This window comes from Rattus rattus, chromosome 6, assembly GCF_011064425.1.
Source record: "Rattus rattus isolate New Zealand chromosome 6, Rrattus_CSIRO_v1, whole genome shotgun sequence".
In the NCBI taxonomy this organism is placed as follows: Eukaryota; Metazoa; Chordata; class Mammalia; order Rodentia; family Muridae; genus Rattus; species Rattus rattus.
Window position 1 is genome coordinate 130238407 of NC_046159.1, and position 14543 is coordinate 130252949.

Here is a 14543-nt window from a genome sequence, read left to right on the forward strand (position 1 = left end):
CTCAACAGTGGACTCCATTTTCCTCTAGAGGATCTTGCTAACTCATCACAGCTGCCTTCTCCAGATATAATACAGTCTGGTCTCAGGCTCTTTCTATCAGCTTTCTATTCTAATGCTACTGACTGGCCACCATCACTATTCAGACTGGAGCATGGCATTATGAAAAATACAGGGGCCGAGTTAAAGGAGAGCTGGGTTCAGATCCTTATTCTAGTCTGAACTTGCTATATGATTATATATAAAATTATATACTAGCTATACAATCGAGGGACAATATCTCAGACAGTTTACATTTCCTGTAAAGCTGCTTTTATTGGTGCATCATGTGGAATCAGATCACTATACATGGTTCACTACATATGGTAGATGACCAGTTATTTTACTTTATATTTTAGTTCTCTCTCAACCCTCAAACAAACCCTCATCAGGTGGTACCATTGATTTAAATAACTTTAGAGTAGAGTCTAAACATTTCAAAGTTCAATGCCCCTTCAGTATTGAAGATGAAATGGTGTGGGATTCCACAGAGTTTTTGTCTTATGTAATTATTATAAGAGTCTTTTTCTAAACCTTGGAATATTGAAGACTCAATATCTTATTGATGTATTGATGTACTGAAGTATTAATGTTTTATTTATTTATTTATTTATTTATTTATTTATTTATTTATTTATTTATTTATAGGGTGAACGAGGAGAATGCGGGAAACCAGGAATGAAAGGTGACAAAGTAAGGGTTATGTTTTTAAAATGGTAACATCTGTGATCCCCTTTTGGCCTGAGTTTCCGCAAGAGAAAGTTTCTGGGATGAATTATGTGGTTCTCTCCTAGATCTGGGGTTCAGTTTTCACATCTGTAAAACATAAAGCAGAAAACCAAAAAATACATTACTTACATAATGACCCCCCCTCCCCCAGTGTGCCCTTTTCATCGACCATGAAGGCCATGTTGTGACATCCTGATCTTTGAGGTCAGTTCTACTGAACTTTGTGGTTGAAAGAATAACCAGCAGCCAATGAGAGGTACGATTGGATGCACTGAAACGACCCCCTGATGCAACTTCAACCAAAGCAGTGAAAAACTCTGATGCTAGTGAAATTATAGGAGGCATGAAGCGTTTGAAATTTAGAGGACGCAGCAAGATGTAATCAGTAGTAACTGTTTACCTTAGTTCAAAATGAATATGGGTAAGAAGTTAAACTAGAGAGATATTCAACTTAGCATGTTAAAGACTACATAGACAGTATATCTAAAAGCATAATGATAAATAATCCCAAAAGACGTAGAATAAAAATAGTCGCCATTCAAGTTAGGACTATTGACTATGAAGGTAACCAAGATAACGAATATAAAACGTGTTATATGCATGGATGGCTGTGACAAAAGAAAATGGCAGAAGGTTGAGGAAGAGGATAAAGTAATGATACTGGTCTGTTGAACCAAATATTTGAAATAGCTCGATCTTTCCTGCAACCTGATAAACTACTATAAAGCTGTAAACAGACTGCAGGTTTGGTGATTGTTTTCTGAGTAAATCAAAGTGAGTGAGACATTGACAACATTCTCATTAGAGAAGGATATGGCAACACAGAAGAAGGAATCCATGAAACAGGCGTGAGAGTAAATGCCATATCACTTTCTGCGCCAAGAAGAAAATATTGCCAAATATAAGATATGATTTATTTCAAGCGTATCTCAATGTTAATATATAAAATATGAATATATATATATGTTTCACAGGGTACATAAAATACGGTACCCTTGATATGAAGAGTTCACACAAATTCATAAGAAAAATGGCAAAGAACATTGAGATGAAAATGAACACAAATGGATAAAAAATGGTGAAAATATCCAAATATGCTTGCAGTCAACGAAGTGAAATTAAAACACTGCCATTATTTTATAATTTTATACATTAAATTAGCAAATAGCAAGGTAATAATTGATATTTAATCTTGATTAACATCCCATAAGATAAAAATAAGATCTAGATCTAGATATAGATAGATATGTATGTATTCAGGTAATAATCATCGCCTACAGACTTTATCAAGCTTCTTAACTTTCTAGATCCTTAGTGATGAACCAGAATAGGACAAACTTACACATCAGTATCAATTCTAAGGTTATTTAAAGCAGCACACATCAGAAGCATTTTAAGGTCAAACTAAGAAATGAGTAAGGAGTCATGGTTTTTGACAAATAATTTGAAAAAAGTTGGAAAGCTGGGAAAAGTTAATCCAGACTATATTATATTCACAGGAAATACATTGTAAATGTATTTTGAGATATGGAACATATTGAAATTTGGAAGATTATTGACAAGAAACAATGTTTTGCCAAACTCCAAAGTGTGGAGAAGAACAATCCAGCTGTCAGACAGACTTATGGCTAATTTAATGACATTGATTTACAGAAAGGAAAAAATATTCAACTAATTACTGGAATGTATATACTTACTAGAACATTCTAAGGAGCTTTACAAAGCAATTCCTTTTCTTTGAACCAAACATCTCCAGGTAGTGAATGTGTGTATACGTTTAATCCCATCACTTAGGAGGCAGAGGCAGGTGGATTTCTGAGTTTGAGGGCAGCCTGGTCTACAGAGAGAACTACAGAATGTCTCAAAAAATGAAAAGGAAAAACGAACCACATAACAACATATGGGATAAATGCTGACATGTAAAATTAATTTTCTTCTAGTTTATTTATTAAAGCAAAGTTTGACTCTGAGGTGTTTTGTTAATTAGGATCATTAGAATCATTTCAATTTGTTCTCTATGATGTTTTAATAACAAAGGAACAGTGACTCACACCCAGATCATATTTTTTGGATCTAAAAATCTAGGCATTACAAAGATGGCTATTTAGAGAGATTTACTTTAATTTTATTCCACAGGGACCTGCAGGGCCATATGGACCAAAAGGACCAAGAGGAATTCAGGTAAGGAGGTAAAAAACAAATCTACATTTGAACTAGAATTATCTTGGGAGGGTTCAACAAGAACCACCAACCCTTGATCTTCAATTAAATCAGAGTTTGTAGGAATAGGAGCCATGAATCAATACTTTTTAAAGGCTCCAGGATTATTCAAGTACATAACCAAGCTTTGAGACTACTAATGTTTTGGTTATCCTGGGTCCTCTAAAGACAGGTACCAGTAGGTACCTTATCAATACACCTGATAACTCTATCTAGTCAATAGTTAAGGGGATGGGAAATATTTTATATGGGGAGGGTTAGGTAGGTTTGATAAGGAAGTAGATATTGTTTCTGTAATGCGATTATAAGAGTTGTACATTTTTGCCTCTCTTTATTTATCCAAATATTTGTATTAGTCCTTTCAGTGCAAGAAGTTAATTGTTGAAAAAATGGAATGAGTTCATAACTTAGTAATGTAATGTACTGTGGACTCCAGAAAATAATTTGGATCATTTTTCGAGTGAAGGGATTTATCTCTTTTAAAGTAACAATAGATGTAAATGAATATGAAGAAGTAATTTTAAGACTGAAAAAAATCTGGAGGTACAGCTCAGTGGTTATCAAGCAAGCACAAAGCCCTTGTTGGATCCTTGGCACCACAAAGAAAAATAACAAAACAAGACAAAATATAAGAACAAAACCAAGTCAACAAAACACCCCTCCCGAAATAAACTGAAGGTTATGATTTTAACCCAAGAATTCTTAGGCTATATCTGGTTAACCACGCCCTTCGTTTGGTGTGGAATTGCCAGAGCAAGGTGGTGAGTGGCCACTGCAGACTCAGTGCAAATGACAGTTTTCAATGATCTGCCTGTGTTATATTAATAGTTGATGGACAGGCAAAATGTTTTCTAAAAGTAGAATCCACCACAGCAAGAGGCTTAAAAACACCGTCTTAGAAAACATCGCCTTAAACGCATGCTTGTTTTTAGTATGTGTTGTTTTAGAAGCTGTGAATTTGACTCCAGGGACTATGCAGGTTCTCCTTTGATTGTGATCCCAAAGTCGATCTGAGCAGCACAGTCTAGCTAACTGATATCAGCGTCACCAGGACCCAAAGGAATTACTTGTCCTATCTTGGTTGACCTTCTAGTTTGGCACACGAACTAATTCTTGGTTTTCATCTTGGAGCAGGGCATTGGTGGACCTCCAGGGGATCCAGGCCCAAAGGGATTTCAAGGAAATAAGGTAAATGTGTTAAAATTTGGAGATGGGCAGGGTGCCTTTCCCTAGCGCACTATGCTACTGTGTGTTATGAGGCAAGGATTGGTTAATATTTTTGAAAAGTGTCTTTGGAAATGTTAGTCATTTGCACGTGTGTGCATAGATTCACATTCAAGCACACACAGAAGGGCAGTGGCATCCTTTTATCACTGACTACATTATTATTCATTATTATTAACTATGAGGCATCATCCGGCACCTTTGCTGTGATTCTGTCTTTTTCTTAATGTCTAGTATTTATGGCTCCCTGGGAACTGAAGAGTGATACCAGACAACCCGATTCCAGCCATTCCAATTTTCTCCTATTAACCGTCTCCCCATACAGTTTATTAGAGGACAGGATTTATGACTGGCATAAAAACAGAAGCCAGCAGCCTTAAACGTCAGTTCCACGCTTGTAACATTCCATACATAATCCTGCATGGCAGAGAAGAGGGATGTAATAACACTCAAACATCGTCCAAAGACTCTCCAAAGTGGAGGGTGTCAAAGCATTGGTTATAGGACTCTCTTTTCAAAAGTACCTGGCCACTTATTTGCAGAAAGCAGTACTTCTATTTCCTTTTTAATTCACCTCAACTGTCAATACATTTCATAGGTGTGATAAATATCCAGTAAATTGTCCAGAGGCTGAAGGATGGGCGTTGTGTAGGATTTTTGATGATTATTAACTGCAGAGGATGCCACCACCCATTGACTCCAGATAAGGTCATCTTTTGAGGATGGGGCTAACTTTAAGTTGTAGAGCGCAGTTGGACCGCTTTAGTGTTAATTCTCCAGGGGGAGGAAAGGGAGTGAGGAGGATGTATTTTTAATGAGATAATGACAGTCTGAGATTTCCCAGGCCACTTTTAATTGGCAAATTAAAATAGAATGGGCTTCTCAGCAGGAACAGGCTTGAGCTTCAACTAGGGAAATGTCTTTTCCAGTCCTTGCCTATGATTAATTCTCTCTGGGGAAAGGAATGGCTCTGTTGAATACTGAGTAGTTGTCATAAAATTGCTTCGACTGTAGGAAAAATCCCGACAAAAAGAAAAAAAACATACTCATTTTGACATTGAATACATATTTCTAGGAATCACTGGTCAACCAAGATGCTAATTTTTACCTTTGTAAAACAGAAGCATAAACTACAGTGTCAGGGCAGACAGCGGCTTGTAACGGTGATAAAAATTCAGAGTGTATGAGCCACAAAGACTGTGAGGGATTGTGCTGGCCTCACATTGTCGTTTTGGAAAGGGAAAACAAGGCCTAGAATTGGCTGGAACACCTGAGGAGCGGAGCCGGGGGGAGGGGGCGGGGACAGGGAGGGCACAGGGAAGGTACCAGGGGTAGGCAGGGCTGTCAACTTCTCCAGGGACTGACAAAAAACAAGGCTAGTGCTACATGGTGGATGAAGGCTATCTAATGATGGGATATGGAGACCGGTTCATTAAAAAAATAACACTATGCCATCATTTTTCTTTACACTTAAACTCTCTACTTACTTTTTTTTTTTTTTTTTAAAGAAATAAGCCATTTTCCTTTAGATTTTAATTCTGGTAAATCTTTGGGAGGAGAGATGATTATAATAGAATAGCCCTGTACTTAGTTTTCACGGCCTGTTCAAGAAGGAAGTCATCTTCCCCAAAATATTGGGTGATTACATCAAAGTTCCTCTCAAGAAAATGTCTTTAAACATTTTTATGTCTTATTTGTTTTGGATTTCTTTGTATGGGGAGGCTGTTTTTGAGACAGGGTCTCATGTAACCTTGGCTGACCTGAGCTTACTAGATAGACTGGGCTGGATTTGAACTCTTAGAGAATCACCTGTCTCTGCTGCTAAGTTGTGGGACTGAAGGTGTGTGCCACCGCACCTTTCAAACATAGTTTTTAAATTAAAAACAATCTGTAAAATTTAGTTGGGGTAAATTATACATGACGTAAAGTCACTTAGAGTTTCTTTTCTTCCACCTTCTCTCCCTCCTTCTCTTCTACCCTTCTGCATTTTTCCTAACTGTTTCTGGTCTTCTCCCCTCCCCCACTATTTTCTCTATTATCCTGAACCCTGGTTGCCCTTGAACTTGGATCTTCCTGCCTCTAACACAGAGTGTGCTGCCTATGAAAAAAGCCTACTTCAGAGGACATGGCAGGAAGACCACAAGGCCCGTTTTCTAAGACTGTGTTTCAAAATAAAAAATAAAAATAAATGAAAGGAAAGTGAGAGAATTTGACTGCAGTTCAGTGACAAAGCACTTACTTAGTCAAGGCTTTGGTTCAAATTCCCAGCATCAGTACACCCCTCCCCCCCAACACACACACGTACACACACACTCATAGATACACTCTCATACACACAAACATACACACTCAAACACACATACACAAACACAAACATACACACATATATACACTCATACACAAACATCACACACACACACACACACACACACACACACACACACACACACACACACCCCACAATTCTTGAGAGTGTGTTGGGTATTACTTGGAGGTAGAAATGAGTTTCCCTGTCTGTCTTTAGTTGTATTTCTCATTTCCAGTAATAAATTCAGTGGGCTCTTAATTTCTTCTCCTCCTTCTCCTTTTCCTTCCCCTCCTATCCTCCTCTTCTTATTCCCTTCTATTTATTTTCATGTGTATGATGATTTGCCTATATGTATGTATGTGTACCATGTGCATGACTTTTGCCCTGCATAGACCAGAAGAAGACACACATTTCTCTGGAACTGGAGTTACAGGCAGTTGTGAGATGCCGTGTGGGTGCTGGGAGCTGAATCAGGATCCTCTGCAAGGGTGCTCTTAACTACTGGGCTGTTTCTCTAGTACTTGGTCTCTTAATTTTTGTCTTGGAAATATTAATACTTTGTCTTATTTCTTAATATCTGGGGGATCTGTTAGCCGAAGATTATGCCACATTGATTGATAGCTAATGTTTTTTTTTTCCATCATAAACATTTGTGTGTCTATTGTCTTGAGAGTACAGTTTTGAGGAACGATCCTATCTTGCCTCTTTGGATGTGCTTCTAAATTATGAACATGTAATAAGATGTTTTGTTCTTTCTAGTGAGAATTCTGGAATTTTGGTCTGTTTAAAACACACAAAGAGATTATGTTTTTGTCTTAATCCCAGGTGTGGAAGCATGGGCCTGCTGTGCAGTAGCTGACTGAAATTTGCCTTATGCTCCGGCAGAGGCATGGTTTTGCCAGTTAGCTTCTACCATTGTATGATGTTTGGGATTCTGTGAATTTTTCAGAGGGATATAAATGCTAGAGCCGGTGATAGGTGTGACTGTTGGTCGGTGGCTGTTCAAGGGGGTTAGTGGAGACTTGTTAGCAGTCATGCTAAAGAAGAAGCAAGAGGTCTCTCTCTCTCTCTCTCTCTCTCTCTCTCTCTCTTTCTCTCTCTCTCTCTCTCCCTCCCTCCCTCCCTCCCTCCCTCTCTCCTTTCCTTCATTCTCTTCTACTTAGTGATGGGGTGAAACTGGGGGGGGGGAGGGGACTCACAAAGTAGTAAAAATCCGCTTCAAACGAAGAAGAAATTAGATGCAGATCTTTGTCTCCGTCTTTCTCTCTCTCTCTCTCTCTCTCTCTCTCTCTCTCTCTCTCTCTCTCTCATCTACCTATCCTTGTATCTATCTTTCTCTTCCCTCTCTCCTTCTTTTGCTCCTATCTAGTGATTGGGATGAAACGAGGTTGGGGGGAGAAGAACCCACAAAGTAGCAAAGGCAATTTAGTTCTTCTGTCTGGAAATAATGGCATATCAAATGGTGATTTCTTCTCATACTTTATTTTGTTCAAAAAATTTTAAAGAAATTAATGTTGGAATCTATGCATAAAATCTGTATTTTCTAATGGACATGGGCAAAATTATTGATTCTCACACTTTGACAATCATGGATAACATTTATTGTATATTTCTTTGTGACATATATATATATATAGTTCTTAATATGCAACTGCCAATATTGCCTTCTGAGACATGAACTATTCTTATCATCATTATACAAATTAAGCTTCTGACGTTCCAAGATTATAAACAATAATGGTTTCAGGCCTTTTGGTCCAGAAAACATCAGCACCTGGAAGGTAAAGTTTGTGATTACCTATGATATGCTATTTATCCTCCTTCAGAAAAATAAATGCTGAATTTCATGAAGAGTTGGCCTGAGACCAATGTGTTTCTCATAGAAAATATGGAAATTACATCTAAGTCCTCCTACAGTCCATTTTGGCTTTGAGAAACTGTTTGTTGAAAGGATATTTCTACTTGTTTTTAATGTTCATACGAAGTCATAGGAAAGAAAGAATGAAATTGCTTAGAAAAAAGAAACTGTGCTAACTATTTTCAAGCACTGCATCTCTAATAGACCAAAAACAGAAATTCTATACTTAAAACATTCACAAAGATTCCGTGAGAGTTTCTAGAAGGGGCCCGTCTATGGCTTTGCATTTATGAATGGTCTCTCTCATGAACTACAATCACTGTTTGTTGTTCTGGGGTTGGATTTTCTTCATCAAAGGTCTCCTCACCCCAGAAAAGGTGGCCAAAGAACAAAAAGGAAAAAAATAGCATGTGCTAAATCAGGAAAAATGTGCCTCTGGCCCAGTTTCACCAATCATTGCTGCCATTAATACTTTCCACATGGAAACTAACTCCTGTTCTGCCCTGAATGCCCTTGTTGCCTTAGCAACAAACTACAGATAGTTTTCAAAAGGAAGCCTTGGTTCGGAGGCCTCTCAGGCTCTCCCACTCAACAATGATCATAGTTCTCAGAAGAACATCCCGACGATCTTTTAAATTGTTAGAAGTGTAATTACGGAAGTGCCCAAGAAGCCTTCTTCTGGGACCAAGCTGAACTTGTAACTAAAAGGAGACTGGAGCCCTTTGGATACAGAACCGCTGATTTTCCCAAGGCTGTTGTGGTTGGCCCAGGCTGTAATAACAGCCAGCTACCAATGGGCCCCTCTGCTAGCTAGCTAGAAAGGGTCAAGATCAGAAGACCTTACAAATTTGTTCAATCATAACTCTGAACAAACTAGCACAGTGGGTGATACAAAACTAAACGGCCCATTCTTACTAGATCTTGAGACCTTTCTGAGGTTGTTTCCAAGGGACATTTCTTTCTCAAATCTCACGCAAATCCGCTCTTTCTGAAACTATGCCTGAGGTGAAGGACTGCATTGTGGAATGTGTAGGAAATGGCCTGTGACATCCACAGCAGAACTCTGGAGGTCAAGGCTAGAAGAGCAGGTGACTGCCCTGGTGTCTCTTACAAGGAAAAGTACCACGCGGCATTTCTCAAACTATTTACATTGTGCTATTGATACTATATGACATTCACTTTATCTTCAGAAAGAGCTGTCTTCGATATCCCACCTTGCACAGAATATCCACAATATTTGGAGACCCACAAATATCTAGGATACCCACAATATTTCCCAAAGGATTTTTTTCCCCTTAGGATTTTCTTCTTGCTCTTTACTTTCAAGTATAAGAAAAACAAAATACTCTTATATAAGAAACTTAGTCTTTATGTTCAGGTTAGCTCCTGAGATGCTAAGAAAACTCTAGAAATCAGGAGTGGGCAGTGGGCAGTGCAGGGAATTGACTGACAGTTTGGAACAGCCAAAGATATTACTCCTCTAACCCTACAAATGGGGCAGAACAGGGTAGGGTAGTGTATATTAAAGTATCCTTTGTGCTTGTACAGACTCCTCAAAGTGTTAAGAGGACATGACATGAATGACTTAGAGTCCTATGTTTTCTATAATATTTTAGTATTTTACTGAAGACCCAGTTTTGAAAATGGGTTAACTTTGGTTATTATTAAACACTTGATTTGGCCCCAAATTAGCTTAGTATCTCTAGGAGGTTAACCTCTTAAACATGACTAATATTTACAGTTGTGGTTTGAAAATAGATAAATACCATAATATGAAAAAGTTAAAGAATTTTAGATTTCTTCTCAATCAAGAGTGGTGTGTAAATTTATTTTAAAGTCTCAAACAACTAACTCATTGATTTCAACTCTTTACCAACTATAGTTTGTAACATGATGTATAATATCATAACTTGATGGATGGTAAAACTTACGTAGAGTCTGCAATTCCTAGTGAAAATAATCAGAAGGATTTTAGGATTCACAATTCTCTAACCACATTGGTGGCATTTTTGGCTTCATGGAAAATAGTTTTAAAATAGCACTTGAACACACCAGTTTCAGCATTGTGCTCCCTGGCTCTCAGAGGGCTCATCAATCTGAACAAGGTTGTAATGTGCATAGAAAGCAGCCCTTTATCATTTCTGTTATAAATATTTGTTGAATGAAGAGTATTGGCCAAACTTTGTGACTCTTTTGCCTTCAGAGATGTAGAAGTCTAAATGTTGCTTCTGTTCCAAGCCTAATTAAATGGGAAGAATAGCAATTCAGCAGTTCTCGATGTGGAAAGAGCTTTGACTTGCATGAACATCTGCTCACAAGGAATTTAAGCCAGCTTATTAATTCATCTGATGCGAGCCAACTGACACTGGCCACTTGAAAGAGTTGTCAGCTCATGAGGACTTTAGCCAATGACTTCAAGTCGGATGATTTTCATGCTTACATCTCTTGATCCTATGGCTTCGGCTGCTGGGGTAGACTGTGTGTGTGTGTGTGTGTGTGTGTGTGTGTGTGTGTGTGTGTGTGTGTGCATGTGTATCTATGCAGTTAGTGCCTGCCAACCCAGAGCCGTAAGACGAAGAAAGTGCCAACGTTTCCCAGAATACTTCTCATACACCTAGTTAGATTGAGCACTAGAGGGAACAGACCCAGCCATGTGCTCATAGGAATGCCACAGTTTTTATAATTACGACAGTATCATTAATTCAAGTACAACGCAATAGCAACTTTGCAGGGAGATGCTAAGTTCATCTAAGGATAAGGTATCTTATTAAAATTGTAATGTATACATAGCCTATTAAAATTTGAACCATCGAGGAAAATCCATCATAATTCAACATGCTACTAATGCTATCGAAGAGGTACTATTATTTATACTTTAATTTTTAAAAATCATTTTAGTGAGTCCCGTGCTGCGAACCAAACAATATCTCCTCCTTCTAGCCTTGAAGAAATGTGTCTTAAAGAAACATATCACACTGTCAGATTAATTACCCCTTTCCAATCAATGGTTATGTTGCCAAAGGAACAGAAAATATCCAACTTGAATATCATAGCAACTTACTTTGTGCAGGAGAAACCAAAACCGTACATTAGAGGCACAGTTCTAAAACGCTTTCCTGATGCTTTCCACCAGTCTTAGTGAGAGAGACACACAATCCTCTAACTTTTGTGGTGTGAGGGGTCATGGCTTTGCAACCAAATGGCCTTTGTATGACCTCTCATTTCTACTTGAGCACTGGGATCCAGCACTGACGGCTACAGTTACCAAATATAGCAGTACTGTGGATTACTTGCAGTTTTTACCAGCTTTTGGTTATTATAAAATATTTACTTTGGAAAATACAAATTGGTAGATGTGTGAGCTGTGGTTGAGTAGATGGTATTTTAAATACGAATTTGAAATAATGATGGTTCCACAGTCAATACAGTTTGAGTTTACATGTAAAATTATAGTATATAATCACAGTATTGCCAACTGTAATTTACACAAAGTTTTTCGCTGATGCAGTGATTATGCTGTAGATTCTATGTACCCAAAATAGAAGGTGAGCTGATTTGTATAAGTTCTGTTTACTCTTGGCTTGCATTTCACCGTATCTGTCTTGTAGATCTTCAATTTTGAATATATTATAACTCTGACATTTGTACTTTTCACCCTGTTGCTAAAGATCAGTTGAGTTTTAAAATTCTTTAAAAGTTAAAAGTCTGTGACTTTATGAAGCAGTTAGATACAATAGTTAAGGGCACCATTTCTGAAGCTGGACTCTGAAGTTGAACGCGGTGGTAGGTTTTATTAGCTGAGCCATTTGGTTTGCTAATTTGCTTCCCTGTGACTCAGCTTTGCCATCCATGTTCTGGGTTAACAAAAGATGCAAGGCATATGTGAATTAATATAAGCAAATCATTCCACATAGGATCTGTCCTGGAGTGGATCCTATGTGTGCTGGCAGGTTTTATCAAGCAACTGACCCTTTTGACAGTCTTCCTCACAGCATCACAGATCAAGTCTAAACCACTATTTTTCCTCAAAGTATTTATCACACAAAACTTCCTCTGGAACAAGAGAAATGAGGGCCTCCAATGGAGAAGAATTCAAATATACATGATGAATATTGACTTCCCTGTGTCCTCCTTCCTACTTGGCCAGAAGGCCAAAAATAATGCCTTTATTGTCTTGTCCCCTAAGTCTCTACACAAACCTTTTACTGGGTTTCAATTAAAGATGTAGCTTGGCCACATTTGAACCATTTTAGTCACAGTTATCCTTCTCCATTTTGAAAGCAAGAGAACATTTGTCACAGACTCATTTGAGTTAGTGTCATTTCTAACTCAGAAATGACTCAAAGACGTTGTCAAACCATCTTTCCAGTGGTGAAAAGGGCCCGAGGGATGGTTAAATTGTTCATAACTGTATTGCGTTTTGATGGATTGGGCAGAACTTTCATTGTTTGCTATCTTAGAGAAAGGAAGGGTTTGCTTTACTTAGATTCACTTAGGTACATAAGTGTTGGGTTTTCTTTGGCTAAACTTTCCTAAAAATGTAAGCTTAGGCTCTTTGTACTTTTAGTTGCAAAAAAAAAAATCTGTTAATTTTGTCTAGGTGAATTTGAAGGAGAAACTATGGAGTAGTCACTTAGCATTATTATGAAATATTAATTTATGTATATAGACCAGTTAAGTAGCTCTGAAGGAGAATTCCCAGATCCATAACTTCTCCACGATCTGACCAGGAATTCATGTAATACCGGGTCCCTTCAGATACCCAGTAAATGTCTGTTGCTTGGAGATTGTATGAATAATGCTAATCAGCTAAGCACTGAGAAACCAAAGGGGAACAAAATCTAAACATCCTCTTCTCAGACTTGGAACGGGGGATTTGGATCACAATAACACATTAGAGTTGCAGAAAAAAAAATAGTGCTCTCAATATTGCAGCAAATTTCATCTGATCAGAGAACTCTCCCATAAGCATGGGACTTAAAATATGATCTGAGAGCCATAAGAACACCCAAGATAGAGAGGACAATGTGGTCTAAGACCTTATGACCGAAAGGAACAAGGAACTGAATGAAGGTCATTGCTACTAGGGTAAAGTGGTGATCGTGTCCTGGAGCAAAGAGGCTGTACGGACACTCTATGGAGCATCTTGCATGGAGCCCTGCTTTATCATGACAGCAAAAGAATAGGACTCAAAACCTCTTTTTCAGAATAAAATTAAAATGAAAGCTTTTCTAGTAGCAATGGAGGAATCAAATTGGAGGGTCGTAGAATCATTGTAGGTTGACTGTTAAGGATGCTGCTGTGGTTTGAATAAACAATATTAACCTTGTGTGTATTATAGAGATAGATGAATTCAGGATGGATTTTAGAGTCATGCTGACAATCGTCTATTACTTTATTTGGTGGAAGAATGACTTCTGAGTTCTGGTTTGACACTACATAGATATTACATAGATGGGGAACACTAGAGCATAGCCAGGCCTAGAAGAGAAATGGACTTAGTAGGTCTTTAGAAATAGCTAGACCTTTTTGCAGTTCTTGATTTTCCTAATTTCCATGAAGATGTTTTTGGTAGATTTCTACTTGTGGGTTACAACTGGTACTGTCCATGGTTCTGAACCAAGTCTCTGGTCTTTTTAATCTCTCCAAAACTCATAGCCATAGGAGGTTCTTGAGCACTTGGGATGTGTTTTATTCAGCTGAAGTTTCTCCAAGCTTAAGGTACACATGAACTTCAAAAGCCACACTGAAATAATAAAAAACATAATCACTAATATTTTAAAGTATTGGTAACATTGAAATACTATTTCAGTTAATAAATAAAACTGTTATTAATGACTATTAATCAATTTCTACTTGCTTTCTTAGTGGAGCTACTAGAGAATTTAAAATTATATCTGGGGCTTGCTGTATAATTTTCACTGGGCACTTGTTTTCTGATGAGACAAGTCCTAGTGTCCCCTTGTTCCTGGCTCCTGGAGCCTAGGTTTCATGCTGATGAAAGAACATCTCCCATCATTCCCTGCTCTTCTACTTTTGCTGTATTTATCTGCACTGCAGTTGACAATTCCTACTTCTTTGTTCATCTCACATATCTCTGCTACTGCAATAAACTTTTCAAAACCCCTTGAGGCAGAATTAAACATTTCTTCCTAAGAGATGCACATG

At 37.9% G+C, this 14543-nt stretch overlaps 1 protein-coding gene across 1 annotated transcript in view; it reads left to right on the plus strand.

Moving 5' to 3' along the window:
* Positions 1 to 14543, plus strand: part of Col28a1 (collagen type XXVIII alpha 1 chain) — a 149869-nt gene that overhangs the window by 20739 nt on the left and 114587 nt on the right. The window contains exons 9-11 of the mRNA XM_032906950.1: positions 685 to 729; positions 2902 to 2946; positions 4120 to 4173. Of these exons, the coding sequence (XP_032762841.1) occupies positions 685 to 729; positions 2902 to 2946; positions 4120 to 4173 (144 nt within the window). The remainder of the gene's footprint in view (positions 1 to 684; positions 730 to 2901; positions 2947 to 4119; positions 4174 to 14543) is intronic.